This window comes from Channa argus, chromosome 7 (assembly GCF_033026475.1).
Source record: "Channa argus isolate prfri chromosome 7, Channa argus male v1.0, whole genome shotgun sequence".
In the NCBI taxonomy this organism is placed as follows: Eukaryota; Metazoa; Chordata; class Actinopteri; order Anabantiformes; family Channidae; genus Channa; species Channa argus.
In genome coordinates, this window is record NC_090203.1 from 13,507,110 (window position 1) to 13,523,569 (window position 16,460).

At 35.1% G+C, this 16,460-nt stretch overlaps 3 protein-coding genes across 6 annotated transcripts; 2 read left to right on the forward strand and 1 right to left on the reverse strand.

Annotated features, from left to right (window-relative positions):
- Nucleotides 1-168: 168 nt before the first annotated feature.
- On the reverse strand, nt 169-3,751 carry si:ch211-269k10.4 (uncharacterized protein LOC100150242 homolog). 4 transcript variants are annotated; one of them, XM_067511254.1, is made up of 7 exons: nt 3,658-3,751; nt 3,395-3,488; nt 2,030-2,206; nt 846-956; nt 668-724; nt 466-573; nt 169-355 (listed from the first exon to the last, which is right to left on the reverse strand). In XM_067511254.1, the coding sequence occupies exons 3-7, from the start codon at nt 2,195-2,197 to the stop codon at nt 257-259; spliced, it is 543 nt and encodes a 180-aa protein (XP_067367355.1). In that variant the 5' UTR covers nt 2,198-2,206; nt 3,395-3,488; nt 3,658-3,751; the 3' UTR covers nt 169-256. The 4 variants fall into 4 exon arrangements, with proteins under 4 accessions (XP_067367355.1, XP_067367352.1, XP_067367354.1 ...); XM_067511251.1 differs by having other exon boundaries at nt 846-965; XM_067511253.1 differs by having other exon boundaries at nt 846-965; nt 2,030-2,231.
- A 31-nt stretch (nt 3,752-3,782) lies between these two features.
- LOC137130744 (uncharacterized) lies at nt 3,783-6,199 on the forward strand. The gene is made up of 7 exons (XM_067511250.1): nt 3,783-3,894; nt 3,974-4,139; nt 4,262-4,354; nt 4,613-4,669; nt 5,072-5,182; nt 5,278-5,391; nt 5,472-6,199. The coding sequence occupies exons 2-7, from the start codon at nt 3,978-3,980 to the stop codon at nt 5,499-5,501; spliced, it is 567 nt and encodes a 188-aa protein (XP_067367351.1). The 5' UTR covers nt 3,783-3,894; nt 3,974-3,977; the 3' UTR covers nt 5,502-6,199.
- A 587-nt stretch (nt 6,200-6,786) lies between these two features.
- On the forward strand, nt 6,787-16,454 carry ptdss1a (phosphatidylserine synthase 1a). The gene is made up of 13 exons (XM_067511245.1): nt 6,787-7,188; nt 7,738-7,829; nt 8,326-8,370; nt 8,465-8,589; nt 8,681-8,839; nt 8,984-9,135; nt 9,803-9,944; nt 12,363-12,475; nt 12,636-12,701; nt 13,027-13,126; nt 13,318-13,386; nt 14,385-14,451; nt 14,645-16,454. Exons 1-13 carry the CDS (start codon nt 7,007-7,009, stop codon nt 14,737-14,739), a joined length of 1,407 nt encoding a protein of 468 aa, XP_067367346.1. The 5' UTR covers nt 6,787-7,006; the 3' UTR covers nt 14,740-16,454.
- Nucleotides 16,455-16,460: the final 6 nt, after the last annotated feature.

Sequence of the window (16,460 nt, forward strand, 5' to 3'; positions counted from 1 at the left end):
TTTTGTTTCACGTTAGAAAAGGTGACATTTGTTTACCACAAGCCTTATATTCTCAGTCCGAGTCAAACATCAGAAGTAGACCACAACCGAGGCTGTTCAACACCAATATAGGCAACTGAAAGCAACACAGGATTTACAAAAAAGGATAAAAAAAACTGTAGAAAACAATGGCTTTTTCTGCACTACTTTATAGGCCCTTAGAGCTACATGTACAGCAGTTCAAGCATAAAATTCTTAGAAAATGTAAGCTGCTTGATCATGGTGATTTTGTACGTTTTTGTTTAGAGAACCAGAAGCAGAGGACTGCAGAAAGGAAAACCTCAAGTCCCAACACGCAAAGTTCCAACACCTCCATCTGTGAGAAACATTAAAGATCAAGTTTGAATTAGTAATTACAGCTGCAAATAGACTATAAACTGAACAATGCTAGCTTTAAAATACTGCTTCATTCTGTCGTTTGTGTACCTTTAGATAGTGAGCATTTCTTTCATCCCATTTAGCTAGGTCAACGCTTATCAGGCAAGCTGCGATCACAGATACAAAAATACAGCCGCAGTTAATCCCAAAGGACACCTGTAGAAAAAATAATACAATAATCTTTGAGCTATTGATTATCTTAATCAGTGCTTACGTATTATTTTTCAGGCAGTTATTGTGCTGTACTTACAGGGAGTAATTGTGGATATTTGAACAACAGGTTGGAAACAACTCCAGCCAAGATGAACTGCGGAGGAGAGGAATGCACATTTTAGTTGACTTTTTAGTTATTTACTTCATTTTTGAAGGCCATATACTTTTATCTGCTTTGATGAGTTTTGTCATTTAGTTCTAGAGCGGGGACTCACAAGTGTTCCAGTCAGGTGAGAGACTCTAAACAGAGTACAAAGCGATGTGTACATCTCTTGGCTTACAGCAAACAGAATCCCCACTCCAACACTCAAGAGGCCGCTCACCATCTGCAAAGACTGACAAATAATTAAATGCTTACAATGTGAGAAAAAAGAAACTAATTTGAATAAGTAAATACAGTGATTGTGTACAATCCTGCACATATTCTAAACCTTGTGGTTTTCTATTTATTTTATTGACTCGGCTCTGCATTTCCATACAGATAAGCATATTCAATGCATTGGGCAGAGCTGCGCAGCAACAATAGGAAATGTATGGCTGAGCTCCTGTGTTATTACTACACTGTACTCATTTCATTTACAAAGGACACATATATTTACATGCATTATGGTGCAGCACATGTCCCAAAAACACAGCATTCTGGCCTGGAATCCTTGGCTGCATTTCCTATCCCCTCTTTTTCTTCTGTGTTTTCAATCTGCTCTCTCCTAGTATATCTAATACAAAGCAGAAATAGTGAACTTTCTTTAAAAAATAAACAATAAATACATATGTCTAATGTGACAGAGGGGCATCAGGATATTCAATCACCAAAACAAGGTTTAACTTAAGAAATGGGAGAGGTGCGCACAGTATGAATACTGTGTACACATGTTCAAAACACTTGACACTAAACACTTCCTGTTATTGCTGCCCAGATCTGAAAAATGGATACAAGTTATTTTGGACATGTACCTTTGATAAACCTGACTTTAACTGTTAATAACATAAACCCATATAGTCACACAGAGGAATGAGGTGAAGATTTCTTCTAAAAATGTTATTGTCTGATAGCGAAATATTAAATGCATAAAGTAGTAATCTATTTAAAAATATTAGTTCCTTCTTTTTATGACTACATGCAATGATTTTGCAACTTCTAATTATCAAGACACACACGCACACAAGTCCAGGATTCTTCTGTGATAATTAGATGATGACTTGCAACTTTATACGGTGCATTATTCTTGTCTGTTGCAGAAAGGCCTGGGTTGTCAAAGTGGTGAAGCTGTCTTCCTAAATGTCTTGTGTTTTGTTAAGTTGCAAAGTGGTGAGCTGCCAAGGACATTGGCATTCATTGCTGTCACATTACGGATTACAAGAATGTTTTTGTACTTACTGGTGTGTTTTAATACCTTACCCCTAACACAGCAGGTTGTTTCTGCAGCAGGTCATGCAGTGGCCCTTTGTTATCTGGCACGAGCTCTGAAGCTTGATAATATCGTATCATCGGCTCTATGCTGTCAAGTCTCTGCTGTGGATCCTCATAAGCATCCTGGATGTCCATGTCAACATCAGCACGGGCCATAGTGCTTGTCTGAAGTAGAGGGATGAAGTGTTTTCTCGTGGTGTGAAAAAGTATTTTAAATATCATAATGTGTTATATTGCTGCGGTAACAAAAACAAAGTTCACAGCGACGACGTCAATGGTAAATGTTCTACACTGTAATATTACACCTTAAAACATAATTTGTAATTGTACATCATTTTAAAGCATTAAGATTCTTTTCATCATTGCAGACACTAAGCTAAATGGTTAATGGTCAGCTTATAGCACTTTACAATGTTTTGTTCTAACAACTTCCTTGCCAACTGAGCTACAGCCACCCATGATTTATAATCAAGATAATATTTGAGATCTGTTGTTGTCATGTTGTTGCAATGTAAAATCTTTCTTCCATGATCATAAAATGAAAAAGACATTAGATATAACTTTTACTATTGCGCAGTGCTGCAGCATCACAAAGTACTGCTTTTAAGAGCATCATGCAACTAAGTAGACAGCCAATTGGTTAATGAAGTAGTGTCATCAAATCTAAAAGTTAGGAAAATATTCATTGTATTGCATTTTGGTAAGCAGTAAAAGTTGTGCTGGTATTTAAGTTATTCTTGCTATTATACATTGTACATAATTGTTTTTTGTAGTTTTTCCTGAAAAGACTTTGTTTTTTGTTTCCACAAATGAATCCATGAAATTTGTGAAATTAAGGAAGAGATGAAAGATGTTGAATATTTGTAGGCATTTAACAATTTATACATTCACAGTATAGTGTGCCACAATTTTAGTTTTTGGAGCTGTACATTGCTAAGTTTACAAAGCAGCGTGTGTGTGTGTATATATATATATATATATATATATATATGTATATATATATATATATATATATATATATATATATATATATATATATATATATATATATATATATATATATATATATATATATATATATATATATATATACATATATATACATATATATATACATATATATACATATATATATACATATATATACATATATATATATATATATATATATAAAACTAAACTCTAAACTCTAATCATCTTTCTTTTACGGTATTTCTCAGACATTTTTGACGTGCACAAACAAAACTTACAATCCTACATGAATTGCAGACTTTACAATGCTTACAAATGAATATTCTATATTTCAAATACGTACAAAAAAGTTTTTCAGTACAATTTCATTGAAATTCTTACCACGTTCAGCTTGGGCAGTATCGATTTCACTGTAAATTCACACTCTGTATCTGTCTCAAAGTGCCTTGCTCTTTAAGACATGATGTTCACTTCCCTACAAAGATGAGGTAATTTCTCACATTAACTTCCTCACCCTGCTAATGGCCTCTACAAAATGACTAGATCCAGCCTGCCATGACTTTAATTTGATCATATTTCACATTAAAAAAACACTTCTCTTAAATTTATGAACACTAGTAGGTTAAAAAATATTTTATGCTCACCGTTTTAAAGTTTTGCAAAATCAGTTTACATAAAAAATGCTGTGAGATTGTGTGTACGTGTGTCTATGTAAGTGTGTGTGAGTGTGTGTATGTGTGCATGCGTGTGAAGGGGGTGGGGGGTGCAGAAAAAAACGGAGAAGAAAAGACAATTGCAGTGCAAGGTGATTTCCTTTTCAAACTCTTTTGACAAAGCAGGTCAACATTCAGCTCTGAATAAAGATTGAAGAAGAATAAAAGGTATGGTACTAATACTTCCACAACACATAACCAATGATATTAATTGCTTTTATAATTTTTGCTTTGATCTTTTTTGAAGAACGATGAAGAAGACATTTATATGTAATGAATCGATGATCATCACTATTCCCATTGGGAGTCTCAAGGATGCTGGAGATGGAAAACTGATGCCAGAGAAATTCCACTGTGTGTTCAGAGATTTCTACAAGGTCTTTGCTATTAGGGGAAAACCTAAACCTCTTGGGGTGAGTTAACCATCAGTGCAAACATACATCTTAAATAATGTATGTGTATACTTCTTGCATAAATTTGCACACAAAAATTTTGCATTGCTATTTAATTTTTTTATTTTTTTGTCTTTTAAAAGGCAGCCCAAGCCATTGGTGGTGTGTTTCTTTGCACTCTTGGTCTGTTGGTTATGAACCCAGTTCTCATGAGTTGCACTCTACCCAGTGTTCTGGTAAATGTTATTTTATAAAAAAAAGCACAAAAAACTGCAATTATAGATCAATCTTTGAAAAATCAACCCATTTTTATTCTATTGCTTTTGTTATCTGCTGTTACAGTGTAAAGAGGAACAACATTTTTATAATACGCTTCTGTCCTTTAACTTTTATGAGCTGCTGTAATGTTTTTTCTCCTTTTTGTATTTCACAGTATTTGGAAATAATTACTTTATTTCTGTGTAACATATCTAACGTGTCATATAATATTTTAGTTTGTGGTCACTGGTATGCTCACCTACGCAGCAGGAAAATGTCCAAACATGCATGTGGTAAGTAAATGAAATGACTTTGTTTGCAAGTGAAACTTAATCTTTTTTGATGTTGTTGAAAATGTTTTCTAACAGTTAAAAAAAAGGTGATTAATTATCCACAACTTGATTTAAATATGATGCTAAATGTTCACTACAGTATGTAATATAGTTGTTATTCATTTTGTAACAAGCTTTTGACATTTGGTTACAGTAAATAATTATTCTTGGTCTATGAATGGGTTTTTACCGGAAATAAATAATGATAATAAAGATGAGTCTGACTGTGATTTACCAAATAAATATGATATTATAAAACGTTTTCACTGATGGGATGTTGTAAAACAGATGAGACAGCTGCCAAAATGGTTGTATGTGTTCAACATAAACATCTGCTGTTTGTACTGTAATGTGTTTTTCCAGGCAAAGCTGTCATTCACTTTCAACATTATCAGCTTCTTCTGGTCAATTGGAGCATTTTCTATCAGCTTGATTATAGTAAATATGACACACTCCAAGGATGAGTCAATAAAGGTAAACGCCCATTATATTTAACTTAGCAACCGATTTCTTTCTAAAAGCCAACCAATCTGTATTTATTTACGATATTTTGTTAACCTTTTTAATAGGTTAGAGAGATCTGTGCATTAATAATCACTTTGCTGGTTGTTGAAAATGTGGTCACCCTCTTCCTTATCTACTGGATGAGTAAAGCTATTTGCAGAGAACACTTCAACACACTGGTAAGTTGTTTTCGTTACATTTACTGCTAGATTCATAATATGTTGTGATAACAATAATAATGGTAATTCTCTTTCTACAGCCTACCATTCTGCTGAAACAAGTGGACTGAATTGGTGAAGTTGACCAGAACAATGACCAAATGTCTTTTCAAGAAATGTCGGTATTGTTAACATTTTGTACTTAAGAGTCTATCAATGTCATGGAACTCCTGAATGGTTTTCAGTTATGTAGTAATTTGTTCCATTCGAAAATGTTTTGTTTTTCTTTGGATTTGTAAAATAACTTTTTTATCTCACCTTTACAGTATTTTAAAACATTTCTAAAGAACTCATGCCAAGTTGGACAATATCTGAAAAGTGTTTTTTTGTGTGTGTTTTTACAGCAAACTACTTTTTTCCCTCCTGCATTTCATGAATCACTTTATTTAACTAACTGTTGATTGTCATGATAGTCTATAAATGAGCTAGCATCACTGCATGACTATGAACAGATATCAAACATTTAGGAGTTTAGGGTCTTGTTCTGTCTAGTTTCTGTAATTTAATTTAAAATATCCAAAAATGTAAAATCTAAATTTTGTTAGACACTGGGATAGATTATTTAGCAACTGCAACTTGTCATCATAAGATATATTTTCCACATTTAGTTGTGTTAAAAACCTGAACCCGCTTATAGAGTTGCAAGTGGTCTTATGGAGCTTCAGATCAAAAAATCGTATCTCTGAGTTGAATCTTTTTTCTTGTAAATTATTTTGTATATTTGCTTTGAACAGATAAATAAACATAATTATCTTCTTTTTTAAATGTTTATTTGTCTTTTTGTTGAGCTAAAACACCGCTAAAGTCTTACTGTAAATGCTCAGTGTTACTGAAGAAAACTGTATTCATAGTATTTATAGTAAATAAATAAATACTTAAGAAGAGACTTCAGATAGACGTAATGCGGATTATTAAAATAAGAAGCACATCTTTAGAAATGTGGTCATAGGATACTGTCTTGTTGCTATATGATAAAACTGATAGGTAGCACTGCTGGGGATGGTTTTGGTTTCAGTGTCACGTGAAGCCACGAGCGACCACAAGAGGGAGATTAACACACATCACATTTATTAAATTAAGTAAATCTTTACGACAACAAATTACAAGTTTCAGTTTCAAAAACCGGTGTTTTTAAGTATTTGGCCAGGAGGTTACAGTATGAGTAGTTAATAAGTTGGAGGAGGTTTGTAGACAGCCTCTGTTCGTTTGTTATAGTTTTGAACCTTGCTTTAAGGTCACGCTAAACACTACATACAGCACATGATGAGGGACAACACACAAGCTCTTCCGCTTCGGGACACGCCCAACAAACATGTTCCAACCAATCAAAATCATAAGCGAAAATATTCTGTAAAACAATATTCCTCCCCTCTTTTAACCCTTGCTAGTCGCTGCTCATTGTCCACTTTGTATGCTGGTCGTAAAACCTATGTAACTTTACATTTTTATTGTAACTGTTTAATGTTCTGGAGTTGACGTGAGGGATCACTTTCTCATGCTGCTGTGAGGTGCTGCTCCTCCTGCTCCTGTTGTTGCGTGCTGCTGCGTGCTGCTGCTTTCCTGGCTCCGTCCAGCTATGGCGAACATGTATAGCGGATCTCATACCCTGAGCAAGGATGATGTGAATTACAGAATGCATTTTCGAATGATAAACGAGCAGCAGGTTGAAGATATAACAATAGACTTTTTCTACAAGCCGCACACGATAACGTTGCTGACATGCACGGTGCTCAGTCTGATGTATTTCGCGTTCACCAGGTAAGTCGTACACAGCTACTGTTAGCATTAGCATTAGTTAGCATGTAGCTTACAGTGATGCTCTGAGTGTGTCAAGTGTGTTCGGTGGTTAGCTAACTTTAGCTACTAGTGATTGATTTGTCTCATTGGACATAACATGTTGGCGCTGGCATACTTTTCTCAGTGGTGACAGTCTATATGTTTAATTAATCGTTAACCTAAGCGAATGAAAGGAAGACTTAGCGTTAACAGTGCTGAACATTGTTTCAAAGCCAACCGCTAACCTTAACTTACAACAAAGTAACTATCAAGAAAATGAGTCATAACATAATTTCTAACGGCCTGAGAACCTCCATTACAAACCACAGTTTTCCATAAAAAATCTAATATCTACAACATCTATAAAACACACCTTAATGTTGTTTGAAACTGAAAAATACGAGCCACATAAAAATCACTATGTGAAATGTAACGTTAGGCTGCTGATAAAATAGGATGTTCTATATATACCACAGTAATAGCGATGGTGTTACCAGCTCACTGGAGAATTTTTGTTTATCTTTTCTACAGAGATGATGGAAATCCGGACAGTAATATCTGGGTGGGGCTCATCTTGGTCATCTCCTTCTTCCTTGTCATTAGTGTTTTGGCATTTCCTAATGGTAAGCATAAAATGGCTTTGGAGTTATTTTATTATCAGGGAACTGTGCTGGAATAGCCATTTACCACAATGGACTGAATTTGTTTCCTAAACAGCACAGTAAATGTTGTTTGGTTGCTTTATACAAGTCCATTATTCAGCACAAGGCAGAAAGTCAATAATAAGCTCATTGTATGGGAAATAAAAGGAGCATACACTGTAAACACCAGAGTTGAGTTCTGTCACTAGCCTTGTCAAGTGTGGTGTAAGTTTTCCTCACAATAAAGTGAAGTTGAGTGAGGTCTTGCTGTATTGGATTTTGGGTTTTTTTTTTTGCCATATGGTGAGGCCCCTCCCCCTGCCTTTCTGTTGGTTTATTGGAAAATATGGTTTCTCTATGTGGTGGCTCTAAAAAGTTTCTTTTATTTGATCATCACTATGTAACTATCATCACTATCACTTTGTTTATTGTAACTTTTTGTGTGTTATATTATTTGACATAATGTTCTTTGATTTAGGCCCTTTTACCAGACCACATCCAGCAATATGGCGAATAGTTTTTGGTAAGTATTTGCTAAGAGTCTGTAATGGCAAAATCTCTTTCTCTTCTGACCTGAGATTTCCCCTCTCTAAATGTCATGTCCTTCTGTTCCAAAGGTCTGAGTGTCCTTTACTTTCTGTTCCTGGTCTTCATCATTTTTCTCAACTGGCAGCAGGTAAAGCAGCTAATGTACTGGTTGGACCCAAACCTGCGCTATGCCAAAAGAGAAGCAGACATAATGGTGAGTGGTTTAGGCTCACACAGAAAATAATTTACTGTGGTGTTCAGTATGAAGAAATAGAGGACATGAGGCTGTTTGCTACTTTCTGCAGGAATATGCTGTGAACTGTCATGTCATCACATGGGAGAGAATCCTGAGCCATTTTGACATTTTTGCATTCAGCCATTTTTGGGGCTGGGGTATGAAGGCCCTTCTAATTCGTAGCTATGGCTTGTGCTGGACCATCAGTATTACCTGGGAGCTAACTGAGGTAAAGAGACAGTCACAAGCTAAATGCTACTATCATGCACGTAGCATCCTGTTTACTTCAACATGCATTAATTTTTATTGTAGACTTGAAAGTCAGTTTGTTCAGATTTGGTTTATGCTGCAGTCTCTTTTCCTGTTTACATAGCTGTTCTTCATGCATCTGCTGCCTAACTTTGCTGAGTGCTGGTGGGACCAGGTGATTCTGGATATTCTGCTATGCAATGGAGGGGGTATCTGGATGGGTATGACTGTCTGCCGCTTTTTGGAGATGAGGACGTATCACTGGGGCAGTATAAAGTATGACATTGCAGTCTCAAAATTACCAGCTTATTTAGTTGTGTTTATAGTTATTGAGTTTTTGTGGAAGAGAAGAAACAAGGCTTTTTTTCAGTTTCCTTTTCAAAGTAATTTATAGCTTGTAAAAAGGGAACTGGGCGTTTTTATAAGACTGGTGCATGTATTTCATATAATAAGCCCTAGTTCAGTATCAAACACATTGTATGTTAGCAGTAAACATTTTTAAATGATGAGATACCTTATTTCAAACTAAAATGTAATGTAACAGCATTTAGTTATACAGCTCTTATCACTTTTGGCTTTTGCTTTTTATTGTAAGCTGTAAAAGATAGCTTTACATACATTCATCCTGTTTTTATTCTAGCATCCTAGTTTTTAAAATATATAATAATAATAATTTTAATCAATGTTAGAAAAGTATTTCTTGGTTGAATAAGTACCATCTAAGTAAGTATTCTTTAAGTTTGCTATTACTTGATCAGGGAGATAACACTGTTTTGAAATACAATCCTATGTGTTCATCAGAGAGGGGAGAGGGTTAAACCTCAATCATTAACGTGATAACCATATTTTGATCTTTTTCTCCTACTCTGACTTAGTAGTTATTGTAAATCTATCTGACAGTCTTTGTAAAAAAAAAAAAAAAAAATTCTGTGCTTTCATCCAGGGACATCCATACTACCACAGGCAAGATCAAACGAGCTGTGTTACAGTTCACCCCAGCAAGCTGGACCTATGTGCGCTGGTTTGACCCTAAGTCTTCCCTACAGCGCGTGATGGGCGTCTATCTCTTCATGATCATCTGGCAGGTCGGTAATTAAGAAATCCTTCTGCCAACGTATGTACTGACTAGTTGTAGATTATCCAGTGTGCTATGTGTGCTCAGTCCTGGCTCTAATCTTGGCTCCTCTGTTGTTGAAATCCAAAACCTCTCTCATGTCCATCTATATAATTCACGAGTGTCATGCTGTCTACACAGCTAATCCAATAGGAGTGAAGACCGGCCTGAATTACTTAGGATTACAGTTTGTGATTATGACAAAACTATGGTTGGAGGACCTGAGAGTCTCCTATAGCTGGCATCCGTGGTGATGTATGTTGGTGTTTAATTTCAAGTTTGTGTAGTTATAAAACAACATCATTCTCCTTTCTCTTTCACTGGGGCCATTCCCAACTCTCTTGAGGTTTAAATAGCAATTATCAATCTTCGAGAATGACTTGACGAGATGGAGTTCAGGAGTCCTTTTGTGCTTCACTGGCACAACTTGATGGCACATGTGATTGGAAAACAGTCATTAAAGGTTATTTCATACACCCGTGATTTTCCTTCTCCTTGTCCCTAAAAGTGAAAATGTTGCAAGGTAAGACATTACAGGCCACTTATCAGTCATAATGAAAGACAAATTCAGCTCATGACAGATAAAATAGAATAATGTGATGAAATTGCCAAAACTGTCAAAGGTAGAGTACCCTTGGGCAAACTGAAAAGAAAATGTCAAAAATTGTCTATATTGTCTTGTTTGTAAGAAGTAGAACACATTTTAACAGGCACAGAATCTGACTTGTCACAGTAGTAACTACACGTTTTATTAATAACATTACCAATGGCTCTTTCCTATTCTCCTTTGTGTTCCTCTGATATGTGACAGTGACACAGTTTTCAAATACCAGGATGCTGAAACTGTATCAGCTTTATTGAATTAGTTCATCATTAATTGTATCTTTTACATACTGTAATTTTCCTACAAGAAAATCTCAAACTCTTGTCATTAAAAGTGCTTATTAATTTTAATTTGAATTGTAGCTCTATTCATATACAACCTTACCCATTTACTCAGTGTTACAAGGTTCATCAACATTTAGCCTGAATAAGTTCTTGGCTTGTCATGTCATTAATCTAAAATCAATCTACAGTTATATATTATTTGTTTCAGTTAACCGATAAATGAATAAAAAAACAAAGGAAGGCAAGCATCTACAGCAAACACATCAGGAAGGGCATCCAGCATAAAAAAAATGGTGCCAAATCAACATGCGGACAAACAATATGCTGTGGCAACCCTGAAATCATAAGCCGAAAGGACCTAAATAAATAAATAAATAAATAAATAGATAGATAGATAGATAGATAGATAGATAGATAGACATTCAGGACAAGGCAAAACCACTGTGTTGCTCTTGGTCACTTTTTGAGGCATCTATTACACATCTACACAAGGTTCCAAATGAACATTTTGTGAAGTCTTTTTAAGGCATCTCATGAACATTGAATTTGGACATCTTTAAAAAATATACAGTACAAACATTTCTAATTCCCTTTCTGAACATCTACAAGAGACAACCTCGAGGTCTATAGATTTGTATTTCAGATTTAGCAACCTGGACATCTGTTTTAAATCCATTTTAAAAGTCAGTAGGCCTTCAAAACTGATTCCAAACAAAGATGTTTGTCTACAACATGTTAGGGATTTTCACAGTAAACAAGTTGAATATCTGAAACTCCAAATAGGACATCCACACATTACATTGGACATCCACCAACATTCATTACAGGTTCAATATGTTTGCAGATGTCTTTTTGAAGGACCTATTTTCAACATCTAGAATGAATTAAAATGTAATTTAAGTGAAGAATCTCACTTTCTTTTGTTCCACTCCATTCCTAGTTGAACTGATGTTCAGCCAGCCTGCTTCATTTATTTAGATTCTGCACCTGGTTTGTTTTCCTTTGTGTGGTAGAGGTGGCTTTAGAACAGGTTTTCCACAATTTCCAGGGCCAAATAATTAAATTCCCATCTTCTCTGGTTCAAATGTAAAAGTATCAATGATTATTCAGGGAACTCTTTTTGAATGTGTAAGATAGACTTAATAGACATTCATGACATGCACCCTCATAGTGGGTCAGCATGACACATACTCCTGATATGTATCTTTTGAGCCTTAGCCACTTGAGCCAAATTGATGTCTAGCATTATTATTCCAAAGTATTTGAATAAAATTATTTGAAATAATGACATCTCAAACTTACAAATATCATAGGAAAATACTAGGATGCAATGTGAAACTTAATATATAGTAAATGAAATAAAATATATACAAAATATGGAAAATCAACAGTTACAAATCGCTTTGCAAGTGTATATATAGTTTTGACCATAATTTTTTATGATCCATCTTTTTTGTTTTTATTGATGTATTTAATTATTCATTGTGTTTGTTTTTTACAGCTAACAGAATTGAACACATTTTTCCTCAAGCATATTTTCGTCTTTCCAGCAAGCCATGCTCTTAGCTGGTGTCGAATCCTATTCGTTGGTATCATCACCGCTCCAACAGTAAGGTAAAAAAACCAAACTCCATTTTATTTGCAATTTTATTTATTGTTGCCTAGAAACTATTTAATATATCGCCTTTGCTTATATTTAATTACTTGCTTTACCAGAAAGTTACTGGAAGAAGAAACTTTTGGTAAAATATGCTTTTTTGTGATTTTACCTCAGGCAGTATTATGCGTACCTTACAGACACACAGTGCAAGAGGGTTGGCACCCAGTGCTGGGTGTTTGGGTAAGTCTAACCTAAAACTATGAATGACTATGTATGAATAACTGTATTTACACCATATATTTATACATGAACTGTAATGCATAAAGGAGCAAATGGTTCCTTTTGTAGATGTTAACTTATCTGCTCATGGATCAAATTGTCCGGCAGCTCAGCTAAATCAGGCGTTATGTAACACATTCACTGAGCAAACATTAACACGTTCAGGTCAGTGAGAATAGAATGCTGCCCTCAGCAAAAAGCCACATGTGGGTTGTTTTTTAAAGTTTATTGTGGGTGAAACACAGGTTTCAGTTGTCTTTTTGATTTTGTCTGTCCTCATTCACAGAGCGATAGCGTTTCTGGAGGCCTTGGCTTGTATTAAGTTTGGACAAGACTTGTTCTCAAAAATGCAGATCCTCTATGTGATCCTCTGGCTACTCTGTTTGGTAAGAAGAAATGTGTAATGCATTTCTGTGTCAGAAGAAATTCCTAATGTTTCTGCAGTTTGTAGAAGACTTGGTAGGGTTTAAAATTACTAAATGTTTTCAACATTTTTAAGTTTCAGCAATAATTATGTTGTAGTTTATTGATTGTTGATTTTCTCTTATTAGTCAGCTTTATATTTGATCTGTTTTAGGCTTTTATTACGTTCCTGTGCCTATATGGAATGGTCTGGTATGCTGAGAACTATGGTCCAAGGGAAAAGGTATGTGTAGTTCCTTTGATCTACTACCAAGTGTCCTTGGCTTTGTTGATCAAAATGAGTAATTGATGTTGCCTTCTGTTAAAAGTTCTGTCACTTTGTCCAAAATGTATTATGACCTGGTAATTGTGTTGGTATATGTGTTTGCTTAAAACTCTGCTGGACCACACATCTGCACAAGTGTTAAAACAAAATCCCCTTTTGAATTGTGCATCCTTTTACAAATATACATGCTGACCTCACCTCCGAATAAGCATCAAAGTCAGTTTTATGTAAAAATGATGACAGCTATTTTTAGCTTAGTAATATAAACACTTCTTGAGAAAGAATGGCAGGAGAAACAATTTTTCAAGTCAGACTGGTTTGTATAGATTTTAAAATATTTCCCTGTGATCCAGGCCAAACTAAGACTAAAGTCTAAGACAAAAAACTAAGACAAACACGTAGCAACCATAGAAATAATGAAACCAGCAGTTTCAGATATAAAACAGTGAACTTCCAGCAAAGCCCCTTGTGAGCAAATTGAAATGAATGAGCCTTTGTGAAATAGACAGTAGGATCTGATAAATAACCAGACATATTAAAAAATTATTGGAAGGCTAATTGATGATGAGATGATGTGAGAAAATACAGTACATAGTTTTATCGTACAAGTTATAACTTTTCCCCCTCACATGCTGCCAATTCTTGCACAAACAAACTGACTTTCTACAAAGGTTCTGTTTTGTCTGATCATAGATACAACAAGCATTAAAATAACATTGATGAACACTGTATTTCTGAAAAACAGGGCAAGCCTGAAACTTTATTGGACACATTCCATGTCTAAAGAGCCAGCTGACTTTCTTTTTTGGCACCTCACTGCTTATTAACTTGTAGACTTATTGTACTATTGTATTGTGTAGAGAGTTGCATTGTTCACTGGGGTCTGTTAGCTATTCTATTCTCTGTCCAGTTAATAGTTTGTGTGCTATGTGTCCTAAACTCTTGTCGTCTCACAGCACCTCTCAGAATGCGAGGACAGCAATTACACAGAGTTTTCTGACCTTGTGTCTGAAGAATTTAAAGGTAATGTGACTTTACTGTAATTCATCAACCACATAAAAGGTTTATAAAAGTATACATCAGTCTTTAATTGTTACTCAGTGAAGAGTTGATCCCTATTGTTTAAGGTAGTGCTTTCATTCTTTCTTTAAATGTGCAAAGTTCAGGCACATCTTTTTAAAAACTCACTTTAAAAGAGTTGATCGTCATATTTTAGGAGAGACGGAGGTGAGTGGTGACAGCCCTACAACCAGAAGGAGAGGGAAAAACTCAGGAAAAACCAAATCCATCAATGGCCTAAACAGCCAGTAGGAACTGGAACGAGAAGCTAGTGGGCAACTCTTGAACTCAGTCCAAAAAGCCAGGTGTGAAGGATCGCAGGTTAAATAGGAGGTAAAGATATAACCACTTCTTTGTTTAACTGATGTCTAGTGCGCCCCCATCTGCAGTAGGAGTGGAGACAGAAGAGACCAAGCGGATAGGAAAAGTCCACACAGTGTACAGAGGCTCTGACTACAGACACGGACACTGAACTGTAGTCATTAAAAGATCCTAAGTCACTGATCACAGCTTTGTGTGTGTGTGTGTGTGTGTGTGTGTGTGTGTTTGTTTGTGTGTGTTCGCGTACGTGAAAGAGATGGCAATAGAAACTGTCAATTCTAGATATGACTGCATGATATTGTAATCTAAACTACAATTTACACACATTTATTCTGTAGTACAGTGTATCAATCATTAATATGCAGTGGTTTAGATTTCAGATGACTCTACATTCAATAACCCATTGTCAAGATATGTTTCTAGAAATGTTTGCAATATATTCTGGTGTAATTCAAAACTGAGTTTAACTTAAGTATTTAGACCCCTTGCTTCTAATCAGTTTGCAAAAAAACAACATCAACAGCTTTAATTTCAGATCATTATAAATTACTTATTATACACCTATTGCAAAAATTATAGTTTGATCCATTTTAAATTAAATCTACAACACAATAAAGTGTGCAAAAAGTGAAGGGGTCTTAATACTTTCTGAAGCCACTGTATGTGTGACTGGTTTATACCAGCCTTAACTCCAAACTATCGGTTTAAAACATAAAAAGCCATTATGAAGAATTTATCACAGTAATTGAGCCTTTATGTTTATAGCACAGAAAGGCTGACATCTTTTATTGTATCTGATATTGATTGTCTATTTACTTTATAGATGTTTATAACTTGAATGTGGAAAGGATTTCATTGTAGGACAGTTTTGGCTTGATGGCATAATTGAATGAGGTTTGGCCTAAAACAGCAATGCACACAGTTTAAGCACTTTTCAGAATGTTTTCATGAAAATACTTTACATTTTAGAATGTCTACGTATTATGTGACTCACTGTGATCTCAAGCAAATTTTCGCTCTCTGTTCATCTGTGGCTGCTATCTTTTTTTTTTTTTAACTTTACTAATAATGGGGCAATTCTTCAAATTCCTGCATGTGTTGTCAGGCTCTCCCTGTTTCTGTGCAGGTGGATTTGTTTTACTGTTGACCTTGTTATTGCATATTTTGCTTTTGCATGGCTGTGTCAAATGTCAAACCAAGTGTTTTAGTAAGAAAATTTTATGAGTAGTCAGCAGATCTTTGTGTTTCACATAACAGGACACCAGTATTGATATTTTATATTCTTTATTGTCAGTGTAACATTTTAATTCACCCGTTGTGCCTGTTTGCATGCTCTATTTTTTATCCCTATCTTTTATCAGTTTGGGCCTTCGTTTTTGGATTTTTCTGCCCTGGAGTGCTTTATTGAAAGTTGATTTGTTCTGACATTATCATCTCAGTACAGATGTATCCTTCATAATCCGCGACAATCTTCACACTGACCTTTGTTGAATGGGTCAGGCTGCCATACAACAGACACTATATATGGTACATTGTATCTGGATTGAATTATCATTTGCCAAATAACATCTGCCGAAAATTACTTTGTGCTGTTTTTCACTGTGAAATAATTAAACATATTAAAATATGTTACACTTCCTTATAAACATGTT